We start from the raw sequence: 12,546 nt of genomic DNA, 5'->3' as shown, positions 1-12,546 counted from the left end.
GTGACATCAGTCACTGGTTGTTGCACGACTGGCCACTGGCGAAGTTTAGACTTCGATCACTAGGCTCACTTTTCCTCCAGCACCAGGTTTTTCTCTTTGTAGAACTGGTAGTTGCTGAGAAATTGCAGTCAGGACCGCAGTGGTGACTGACACTGCCCTGTCAAAAGCAAAACTATGATAAGATCAGGTATGACCTCACTGTGACCTTAGGAGCAATGCAACGGCTTAACAAAGAAATCGATAGTGACTTTATTAGAGATGGCAGATGGGAATTTCTCAACACTCAATTGTGATGGTTCAATGCTGTGAATAGATTCATGATAATGCGCTAGCTTAAAAAAACATGGACGTTCTTAACAAACATCTGTATGCTGTTTAAACTGAACAATGCCCCTTTGAAATTATTATACATTACTGTGGATCTGTACTGTAACACATCTTTTTTCAACAGTCGACAGCACACAAAGGAACTTGTCTTATCAAAATAGTTTATTTAGAGGCTTTTCTCACAAAAGCAAGACATACGTTGTCTCTAAATGTTCCCATTCCACCTCAGACTCCTCCAACAAAAAATGTGACAGAAAACATTGTTTTATCACTTAAGAGCTAAGAAAACAAAACGTTGGAATTTTTTTAAAAAGCAGTACTTCACATCAATGTGGTTTATAATGATATGCTTGAAAGGTTCTGAGCTGTGAAAATGACCACTATCCTAAAACACAGTAAGGAGGCGAGGCATTGGTTAAAGAGGGAGCTGGGCCGAGTATGGATGCTTGTGAACTTGGAGATTTGTACAAAGAAACGCTCTGAGGTCCTGTGGGCTGTTGGTACCCTGTAGAGCTGAGCCAACAGTCACACCACTGCACATACAGGAAAAAGGAGAAAAAAAATGCAAGAACAAGACAGTAAAAGAGATAGAAACGGCTCAGTGTTCATAGATCTATTATTCACCACACCATGAGGAAAATGCTTCCATTCTAGTGAGGGAACAAAGTGAGCAGCAGGTAAACACAGTACCCCTTTACTATCCTGTCTCTGCATTATGAAGTCTAAACATATTGCACTCCATTCCTGAGACGTCCCTTTCCTTGCCAAATGCCCAGATGACCTCTTCTATTTGTGAGGTAATATGTGGCTGAGACATTAAAAGGATTTTAACGGGAGCAAACTCGGGAACATGGAAGTGATCAATGTTCGAAAAATGAAGCAGAGCCCATCAAGCCCAAGGTGGTTTTTGTGGCAATTACTTCCTGTTCACTCACACAACAGCCTTTATAACCAAACCATACAACATTTTTACATGTCCATTGGAGATTTGAGAAAAAACAAAACAAAAAACAGTCCACCCTGTGACCCTCATGGTTGCCCAGGCAGACTTTGCATGTGGATGAACAGGTTAGGGCTGTGCTGCCATTTATTTGGCAGGAATCTTTGCTCGTTTACGGGCGATGGCATCTTCCACAGCCTTCAGCTGTTTCAGAAGCTCCTCGCGCCGGGACAGCGTGTTGCTGGGTTTGCTAGAACCCGATCCGGCACCCGATGCTGGACTCGGTGTGACCAGCTTGGCCGATGGAGCTGCTGGGCTTTTCCCAGATGATTTGGGAGGTGGAGACAGAGGACGTTTTCTAAGAAGACAGACAGAGTTAAGCGTTATAATTACCAGCCAAGTGCAGATGAGAATACATGACTAAAAACTGGAAAAGAATGTCTGAGAGCCATTCCCTGCATTCACTACTTCCACTGCTGAATCAGCCTTTGTTTAACAACACTTAAGTTAGATGACAGCACACATCATGTCTTCTGTTTTAAACGGGATGTTATGTTGATTCATCAACTATTATAAACCCATTCAGTGCTTATCTACATCTGGGTCTGTTTTAACTGTTAAACTCTTTAATCCTAGTTGTTAAAGCTAGTTATCCACTACCTTTAGTTATAACTAGATCCCTGCAAGTTTCAATAAGTTCAATATAAAACTTGTCAGCTTTAAAGTAATTACATACAATTCTTAATATCCCATATTTAATAGGTTAAATATAGAATCAACCAACCAAAATCAGCCATCTATGAATTAATCTTTTAACATTACAATGATTCAAATACTGTTTAGTCTTTAGACTGCTAACCAAAGTAAAGAAGTTTAAGCAGTAATTGTGAGCTAAAAAAGGAAAACGCAAACAAAAAAAACCAAAACCCTCTATTTGCATATCAGTCAATGACAAGCAGAAACAATTCTCAGTTTTCAGAAACTAGAAGCAGTTTTGTGGAAGCTTTTTTTCATTTCTGGTTAACTGTGCAGATTGAAAACAGCACCTGCTGAGCATCTAATGAACTGTTGACACTGTCCCTGAACCATTTTAAAAATCTTTTGATCAAAAGCCTTTTGGTAAATTAGACTACTGAACAATGTTGATATTGTTTATGATACTGGCCTTTCAGTTAATTAAACAATTACTACTATTCAGGTATACAAAAGTTTAACAATGCCTATAGCATAGTACAGTATTTGATGCTTATTCACCACATAGTAAAAATGATTACCTTTTGCATTTGGGACTGTTGGTCAGACAAAACAAGGAAATGGAAATGGTCCCTTTGATCTCTCGATTTTCACAAGTCTGTTCAGAGTTTCACTAAGGCAATTCCCTGGCCCCAACATAACCCTCTCTGTTATTTCTAACTCATGTGTGTCTGCTGACATGCCTCAATTTTGCTCATCAGCTACTGCAGGCTAAAATAGTTAACTAGTGTATATGACCCAGGTTAACCTTGCTGTGTTGCTGGTAAAGTAAACATTACTATCTCTTCATGTTGGAAAAAACCAAACTTGCCACTGTCTCTTCTTTTTGAACTTTCCTATTTCCAAAACCAGGAAACAACCTAACGGGAACATTTATACTGGATGTCCAAAGTGGTATGACATGAATCCAAACATTATTCATAATGGAAGTCACAATGAGAGTTTCATGGTGGACAAAACAAATTGTTATTTCAATTCTCTCATTGGTTCTGCCTCTGTGTTCAGTACAAAACAGGATGCTTGATAACACAACGGAATTATTTCATAGAGGGGATTTTGCACGAGAGACAATGCATACTACAACACGTGCAGGGAAGGTTAACTATCTGTGGCCTGTTCCTCATTTTGGCTTATGAAGTTTGCCAGACCACATGACATGACAGACATGTGTTTGGCCTGAGTCACCATGATCACTGCTGCCTATACAGAGGCTGTACAACATAGAGAAAGGTGATTTAAGAAATTCCACAGTTCTAGCTGAATGTCTTTTGTGTTCAGTGAAGGTTTAAAAACCACAGGCCTTCAGCAACAATAAGCCACCAACCTGTCTCCCTGTGGGGGCATGGGTCGCCCTCTGGGTCGATCTATTCGAGGAGAAAGTGGGAGTCGGCCAGGTATCCTCTTATCGCGGCCTAAAAAACACCAGATTAAGAGATAATGAGGCAGACAGACTAAACTACATTTAAGCTGTTCATATGAAAACAGTAGGGGTGCAACGATACACAAAATTCACGGTTTGGTTCGGTTCGATACTTTGGTGTCACGGTTTGATATTTTTTCGATACAAAAAAATGTTCATGCATTTTTAATTTGTCATTTATTAAAATTATAAATATATATTTTAACTCAAAAGTACAGTTTTTAAATTTAATGTTGCTGAAACAACAAAGTAATAAAAAATTAAATCTATCTGATCGAGAAATCACTCATCTTTGGAAAAGAGAGTTTATTACAGAGAAATGGCTCTTTCCAAAATAAAAGCTATACTATACGCTTCTTCTGGGCTATATTCTCAGCAGCATATTAAACATATCAGGTCCCATAAGGAGAATCATGTGCTAACGGCTGTCTAAATGACTCGGGTAAAGTTTGTAGCATGCGTGCTTGTTGTTTTTGTCTGCTTCCACTTGTCTTTGCACTAGGATGATGTCGGAGTAAATGTGCAGCCATATTCGTTGTGTTCCCACTAGTGCTGTCAGCGTTAATCGGAAATGACGTTAACGCAGATCCACTGAGCTCTCAACACAGACGGCATCGACAGAAGAAAAGTTGATAAAATAAATAAAAAATGTTGTATTGTTCACACATATGCGTACCGAACCGAAAGCACTGTATCAAACGGTTCAATATCGATACGAGTATCGTTGCACCCCTAGAAAACAGGTGCAATTTTCTGGAGCTAATAATGACTGGGCATTCGGGGGGATGTGCAACGATGTGTCTTGTCCTGACTGTTAGATGGTGAACCAGCCCGGCATTCCAAAAGCCCCTTCATGCCCAATACTTCTAACGGAGGTCCCTTTTGAGTGTATGGACCTCATTGGGCCATTTCACTAGAGCGCACAAATCATGGACTTTAAAATCTTATTCGGTTGCTCCACCAACCCGTCAGTCTGAGGGTGATAGACGCTGGTCCAAAGAGATTTAATGCCCAATAATTCGTATTGTTGACATGAACAGTGTGCCCTGGTCAGTCAGTATCTCGGGGAGATGACCTGAAAACTGCGCTTGTACTACACTCTTTAAAGAAATGGTGCGCAGCGGCACTGCTTCGGGATATCACATTGCACCAAAACTAATACAACGCTAATACAAAGATTTTAAAGTCCATGATTCGTAATTTCATTCATGAAGGATGAACGCAATTGGAATCGCTGGTTAGACTGGTTCCCCAGTTAATGTTTGGAGTTTTAGACCAAATTGAAGAAAACTGGAAGGAAGGAATGAAATTCAGTATGTTCTGGACCTGAGAGCAAAGCTAGACACACTGAGTAGGTTTTCCTGGGAGAATTTGCTCCAGGCCCAGGAATGTTGGCAGCTCCTGTACAACAGAGGGGCTAGGCTCAGGCAAATTTCCCTGGGAGACAAAGTGCTTGTATTTAGTCAGTCATGTTTCTTACCTTTGTCTGGAGACATAGCCATTCTTTTGTTGAGGGGGGAACCTGGCCTGTCTTTGTCTCCAGGCAGGTACCGCTTCCTGTTGCCTTTGTCTCCCTGCTGCTGAAATTGAACAATTAAAACATTCAGGAAAAATTACAGAAACGCAAGAAATGGGTCCATACTGGAATGGAAATGAAGCTCAAGTAAAGAGTCAAGTTGTCTATTGTTTCATGCAAAAATGCAAATAAACTTGCTGAGATGACACTTGCTGGGAGCATAGATACTCTATCAGATACAAGAGGAGTGATTGAAGTTGATCAAATTTTTAGGTTAGTTCCTTATTAAGATTAAAATATTTTCATTTATTCTAATTTTAGGATTTAAACCACAGGCCCAAAAGTGCCACTAAATACATTACAGTTGGAGAAAAATCAGTGTGTTCAAAATGTAAATTTTTGGGTAAATGTGGAGCTCTTCAGTGTGCAGGCTGCAGATCTTTGGCTTTTAAAGAGTTGTTTCAATTCTTCTGATGAGTTTCAGCCAGGATTTAATTCATCATAGCACAGAAACAGCACTAGTGAAGGTTACTAATCTTATGGCCTCTGACAATGGACCGGTCTGTGCTTGGTTTCACAGTAACACCTGACACCACTGAACATTTTACTTTGGAGACTGTAACAGACAGTGAATTAATTCAATATTTATTTATTTTTTGCGTATTTGTTAGAAACATTTTTTTTTAAATTTTCCTTGAACTGCATACTGTGAAGATGAACGTACTTTCTTCTGTTTGGTTACAATTGGCAATGAGGTGCGTTCAGTGTGTCTCTGTTAGTTTGAGTTTCCATGTAAAAAGTGATAAAACAGGAATTTATGTATGTACACTCGTATTTGCTGCGTTAATCTTGGTAACAATGTTTTTTTTTATTTTTTTTTAAACCATGTCTCACGTGATGGTGTAAATCATTTTATTTTCACTGAGTATGTGAGACAGGCTAAAAGAACATGATTGTTTTATGCTTAGGAAACTGTTGAGATTTCTAAATACAGTTGCTTTCATTTTATTTGTCCTCACAATAACAATGCTGAGTGATCCTGTTGGTGAGCTTGGAATAACTGATCTGTAAACAAAAAACTTCTCCTTGTGGTAACTAATGGCAGTAACAGAGACTATAATACACCATTTGGTTTAATGGTAATGCATTCCACTAGCTTGAATCATCATTTTTTAGATAGATTCCAGTCTGTAAGCATACTGCTTTTTCTTAAACTCAAAAGCTAAGTGACAAGTTGGTCAAGATTCTTTTCACGTTGTACATACTTTCCTTATACATTTTTAATTAAAAACATTGTATACATTCCATTTATGATGGAGATGACACCCAGTTATGTTTATCAAGCCAGATGCCACACTGATAAAGGTTATAGTTGGGCCTGGATCAGGCGACCCTAAACCATCTATTAGTTATGCTGCAAAAGGTTTGTGTTGTTGGTGAATTTCCATGATTCACGGAGTCATGATGTCTATTGTGTTGATGCTAGTATGGATTGTCAGAGTGTGTCAATAGAGGCTAATTTTCACTTGTATAGATGTCAGAAAGTACATTTTCTTTAAGGACTTATTATTTTGAACATTAAAGGTTCACAAAAAGCCATTAGAAACAAAAAAGGTGAGGTTTTCTGATTGAGATAACCAGACTCCTTTAAATGTAAGAAAGCAGAATATTAACCTTGTTAAGGAGGGTGAGCTTGATGTCTCTGTGGGAACTTGAACTGCCATAGTTTCCAGGGGGGCCCATGGTGCCAGGTGGAGGATGTACTGGGTGCCCCCCCCCTGTTACCAGGCCCTGCTCTGGGCAAGGGATTTCCTTCTCTGGGTGGGGGACCAGACTGGTCAATCTTTCTTCGATCTTCTCTGAAGGGTTCATCCTTTTTCGATGGTCTTTCTTTAATGATGAAAAAAGAAATATGAGAATGTCATGTGTGCAGACCCAACGTCTGATTGAAACACATGAGGACTTACATGTAAGCTCCCAGTTTATCAAACCCCACTGAGCAGTCCTTCCCTTTAAATCTAACCTCTCTTCTGCCTCTCCTGCAATGTCTTTCTTATCTTTCTCCATCTCTGAGTGGTTAGTGGAAGCTAGCTCTCTTTCTTTTCTCTCTCTGTGAAATATAGCAGCTAGACCTTTAGCTAGCAGTACACTGTGCGACAAACTGCACACAAACAGTTTGTGTGTTTGCTGATGTTTGTTGAGCTAATTGCTGCTCTTCAGTAGCACTAGCTAGATGCTGAAGTACCACAACCGCAATTTACAGAAAGAGCTGTCTCTATTATCTGAGGTGGCAGACGTCTTTTAATATCTGTCAGACAATGCTCAGGATTTTCCCACAACCTGTTGTGGCTAGTGCTATATCCTCTATGCCAGGGGTTGGCAACCCTGGGCATGTGTGCCACAGCTGGCATGCAAAGGGTTAACTGATGGCACGACCATAGCTGGACTGGCCATCAGGCATACCGGGCATTTACCCGGTATTTCGTATTGAGGTGAGAAGGAACACAGTTTGTCCCGGACTTCAAGACACAAAGCTGGAGTTATTCTGTGTCTTTGCTGCACAGCTGCCTCTTCTTCTCTCATTCTCTCCCCCTCTCTCTCCTGTTGCTACTTCAATCATGACACTGATCAGCTGATCAGCTTTTCTCTCTCGTTTTTTTATCGCCCACTTTGCGCCAGAAAGAGGAAACTGCCGGATGTCGCGCTAAACAACAGCAGCACGTTTAAGCTTGATCAGCTGTTGTTAGAATTTATTTAACATTAACTTCTAGTATCAGCTGATGTTTGCTGGAGCCACAGCTGTAAAAGCTGCTGGTCATGATGTCGGTTTGGATATATGGTGAGAGGGAAACATGAAGATGAAACCAGGAAATGTCCTTACTGAATCATCAGAGCTGAACAGGTGATGGAGAAACAGGTTTACCTTTTAGGTGACATGAATGAGTTGAAGGGAAGTAATGAACTGTTTCTGAGAGACAAATAACACCAGGATCTGTTTCTAAGTAGCTGACAGCTGGTAACTGTGCAGGGGTCGATCTAGCAAAGTTTTGCCAGGGGGGCCAGGTAGGGCATTAACAGGGAAAGGGGGGCACAAAGAAATACTTTTCTTTCTTATTCTCATTTAAAATATCTAGCTTTTAATAAATAATTATCTGAATCTTACAACCAAAGTTTTTGTGATGATGATGTAAAATGTATAGAAATCATACATATACCAGCAAGACTGTGTACATCACTGTCACAACAGCATCTGTTTTTATTCAAAGGCTTTATGGCTTTTCCTATAATACCTGGTGGGCCGGTCTCTAGTCAAAATGCCCGGGCCGATTTTTTGTCCCAGTCCTGGGCACGACATGCAGTGAATTAATCTGAGAGGGTGCATTAAAAAATAAATGGCGGTGCACATCGCAAATTAGCTCGCATAGATACATTAGTTGTGCTGCTTCTTAATGATGGTATCTTAGCTAACAACCCCAACTACCAGATTCAACTTGTAATTGGCTAAAAATAACTTAGCCTACCGGTAAGAGGGACGTTGCTAGCTGGCAGTTTTTTCAAGTGATGTTGAAATTTCCACATTCCGACACTTCAAATGCTTCAGGAGCTGTCCGCTCAGCGCAGCATCAGCACCACGGAAATACACGGATACAGCCAAAGACTTGAGACAGAATTCACAATGCGTTTTCAGGACTTTTAGGTGTATGGACCAATGTTTTGTTTTCTGATCAAACCAGAAAGCTTTAATGAGCAGCTGGATTTGACTCTCATTAACTGGCTGGACACAGAGGACATCGAAATGCAGCTGATTGAACTGAAAAGCTCGACTCTGTGGGTCAAGGTTTGCAGAACTACGAACACAGCTGGAATCTACAGCTGTGCATGTTCATGGAGCTGCATTTTCACCTGCTGTGCATCACTACCTGACAAGTTTAACTGTCTTCAGAACATTGCAGAGGCCTTATTGACAGTATTTGGCTCTACATATCTGTGTGAGCAGATTTTCTCTCACATGAGTGTCCTCAGGTAGCCGTCTGAATGGTGGACACTCAGTGACCTATTTCTCTGAGTGGGAGACTAGAGATCACATTAACATGTGTATTTCTGTATTAACAAACATGCCATATTGGCTCAGTTTATTTTTCTTATCATTATTGCGAGGAGACCATAAATAGCATTTGCACTTTCTGTTGTATTTGCTGTTATGGAGTTCTTGTTATGGATAAAAAGTGTCTTTTTGTGTTTCAAAATAGCTGATAACTATTCGATGATAGCTGCCAACATCTGCAAACAAATACATTTGTATAAAGTTGTTCTATATAGTGTGTAACTGTTAATATAGAGCATTATTAAATTTATTACTAATGCAATCATATGGCATATTGACTTCTGAGGAAATTGTAGATGGCACTCATCATCAGAAAGGTTGCCGACCCCTGCTCTATGCTGTTGCAATGCTGGGGAAGCAGGTTGAGGGGTCACAGATGGCAACAGACTCATTAAACTGATCCACAAGGCCACTAGCATTGTGCGGATGGAGCTAGGGTTTCACAAGATGATGTCATAGAGGTGGATGTTGTACAAGATAAGGACAATGCTAGACAAAGAGACTAAGATGACCTAAATGTGCATCACAGCGTCATAGGAAATAATTTCTGCCTGTAGAAATACACGCCCATAATAGGTGAGTGTACTTCCTTTTTACCTTGACTGTGTTCAACTAAATCTTTTGTCTCCTTTCAACCATAGTGTTTGTTCTGGCCTCATCTCTCTGTGCTCTCCTTCTTTCCCTCACCCCCCAACTGGTTTCAGCAAATGGCTGCCCCTCCCTGAGCTTGTGTTCTGCTTGGGGATTGTGTCACTGGGGTTTTTCTGCCATTACAGGTCTTTGCATCAGACTGTTGTGAGGAACTGTCAGCTACATAAAAGTGAACTGAATTCATTAATTCCAGTTGTATTTAGTAGTAAACCATTTTTTAACGTTAAGACCAACCGTTTCAGATTTAATTTCTAGCTGTTAGATTAAATAAAATTATACTTAACAAACTTTGCTTAAAATTAGACGTATGAATATGGGCTACGTAAAACTGAGAAATGTCAAACTTTGGGAAGAAATTGGGGGTTGAAAAGAATCAATCTGTTATTTCCAGCAGCACTACATTTATGTTTGCATGATAGGCTGTTGGGTCCTGTGTTCCAGTTGAATGGGTGTTAGGTGGCTTGTACTAACCCCTATTCTTGTCTCTTCCATGTGGGGACCGATCGCGTGGAGGCCCTCGCTCCTTGCGAGGGTGATTTGGTGTGGGTGAGCGTGAGCTGGCAGAGGATACTGGGCTGGCCAGGTCGGCATACATGTCATCTGAGTCTGCACTGCGTACAGAGCTGCTGCTGGATGACGCTGATGACACAGACGACACGCTGCTCACACTAAGTGATCTGCAACAAGAATTGACAGGTTGCCCCGTGAATACACAAAACACCATACCCAAACACAAAATACAAAGCTTGAACAACAACTGTCATACCTGGATTTTCTGTAGGATTTTCCAAGAGAGGCAGAGCATGAAAGCAAGAGAAGAGAAAATATAAATTACTGAAATATAAATTACTGATATTAGGTTGCATTGCGAGTAAATACAGATCACTAAGGGCCAAGGCAACAGATAAATAAGATATGATAGTAATAATAGTACTCAACTCTTAACTGGCAAAATGCAGTACTCAGGGCAATGACTGTGTGAATAAGTACCTGGATTTCCTGGATCCAGAGTGTGATCTTGAGAGGGTGTTGGATGAGGATCTAGATCTGGAGCTGGAACCAGTATAACTGCTACCACTTTCACTAATACTCCCACTCATAGTTCTCCTGCAGCACATACAGAGACAGAGCTAAGAATGCAAAAAGGTTTTGTTTTTTTCTAAATAAACGAAAACCAGAGTAAGACAGGAATTTATTCAGCAGCTTTCGCACGAGCAGATCATCACCAAAAAAAGAAACCTGAAGGAGAGTACATGCTAGTACATCTAATTTATTATTGACAAATGTTCTCTTGTTAATGTTCATTCTGGGAGACTTATCAAGTCACCACCCTCATTATCATCAAATAAATCATTGCTTATTGATGTATTTTTCTAACTAACATGCTGGATAATCATATTGGTGATTTTGCAAATGATGTCAGTGTAGCTGCTGTCAATCAAAGCTCCCAAAATGAAGACCAAAAGTAATTTTTCAATGAGATTTTAAGGATTTCTGTGAGCAAGTTTTAACATTTTTGTGCGCAGAGTTAGGATGGAATCGCACAATGTACAGTGCGAGCTGAAATGATCAGAACTGATTATAATGCAGAAGTTTAAGCCCATTTTAAAGGAAAATAGCTTTTAGTGTGACTGTTTTTAATGTTGCTAATAAAGGTTATAGAAAGCAGACTAACCCTCTAGAACAGGGATGTCAAACTCATTTTACACCATGGGCCACTTACAGCTCAGTTTGATCTCAACTGGGCTGGACCAGTGAAAACTTTTATGAAGAAGTTGAACTACACATTTAATCCCTGAGATATCTAATATAAGAAAAAGTGCAATTTCAACAGTACATCTCAGTTTTTCAACATGATAAAGAAATGCTGTTTTTTAAGATAAATGAAAGAAATCTGTCAGTGACTCTTTGGACTTAGATTGTAATAAATAAATGTGTAAAATTCCAGTGAAGGTTCTGGTAGTTTATTCTTGTAATGATAAAACAAAGGTTCTGTTAATTCACATAGAATTTCCTTGTGTTAATATTATTATTACTTTACAACAAACAAAAATGTATGAATGACCATTAACAAGGTCTTTATCAGTAGGAAAAGCTGTAAAACAGGGGTGTCAAACTCAAATACGCAGTGGGCCAAAATTCAAAACTGGAACAAAGTCGCGGGCTAACGTTAATATTTATTGAAATATATTTATTCCTCCAGATATAAGAATGAATCTTTTCTTATGGACTCAAACACGTTTTGCTGAAAAACTGAATATGGAACAATAATAGTAAACAATATATATATTAGCTGTATATTACCAGTAGGCCAGCTCTAATAGTAATTTGGTATGGCTTCGCGGGCCAGAGTTTGACACCTATGCTGTAAAACCTGTGAAAATGGAGTCAAGGTTATAATTGGCCATTTTTGACATTTATATTTCACCTTTAAAAACTGTTGCCTCGCCTTGTTTGCTGTCACTCTTTTCAGCACAACCTCACAGCTGACTTTTTAGGGTTTTTTTTTTTCTTCTTTCATTTTGACATACTGTTTTAGCACAATGGACATAACATCAACAAAAATGTATCAGTTGGAACATGAGTTCTTTCTGAGCTAAATAGGTGGACACAATTATCTTGCTACTATCTCCCTACTAAAAGTCAACACTGGACAATGTTTGGCTCTTAAACAGCAAATCTTATTCCTCTGCATCATTTTTTCCCTCGTCAAATAAAACCAAAATGCTGTAAAATGCAGTGCAAGTAGGGCTGCAGTTACCGATTACGTTTTGTGAGCGTATTCTACTGATTATTCCATTGATTAATTGGAATAAATACTTCCTAAATAATAG

At 39.6% G+C, this 12,546-nt stretch overlaps 1 protein-coding gene across 1 annotated transcript in view; it reads right to left on the bottom strand.

Annotated features, from left to right (window-relative positions):
* Window positions 1-468: 468 nt before the first annotated feature.
* The window catches only part of zc3h18 (zinc finger CCCH-type containing 18), a 53,076-nt gene continuing 40,998 nt past the window's right edge, over window positions 469-12,546 (bottom strand). The window contains 8 exon segments of the mRNA XM_040026694.1: window positions 469-1,625; window positions 3,345-3,432; window positions 4,921-5,020; window positions 6,631-6,732; window positions 6,734-6,846; window positions 10,184-10,389; window positions 10,479-10,487; window positions 10,703-10,819. Coding sequence (XP_039882628.1) covers window positions 1,415-1,625; window positions 3,345-3,432; window positions 4,921-5,020; window positions 6,631-6,732; window positions 6,734-6,846; window positions 10,184-10,389; window positions 10,479-10,487; window positions 10,703-10,819 — 946 coding nt within the window. The 3' untranslated portion in view covers window positions 469-1,414.

Source organism: Simochromis diagramma, unplaced genomic scaffold (assembly GCF_900408965.1).
Source record: "Simochromis diagramma unplaced genomic scaffold, fSimDia1.1 OVJJ01000293.1, whole genome shotgun sequence".
Taxonomy (NCBI): Eukaryota; Metazoa; Chordata; class Actinopteri; order Cichliformes; family Cichlidae; genus Simochromis; species Simochromis diagramma.
The sequence above is the reverse complement of the archived record's forward strand: the minus strand, read 5'-3'. Positions and strand labels throughout refer to the sequence as shown.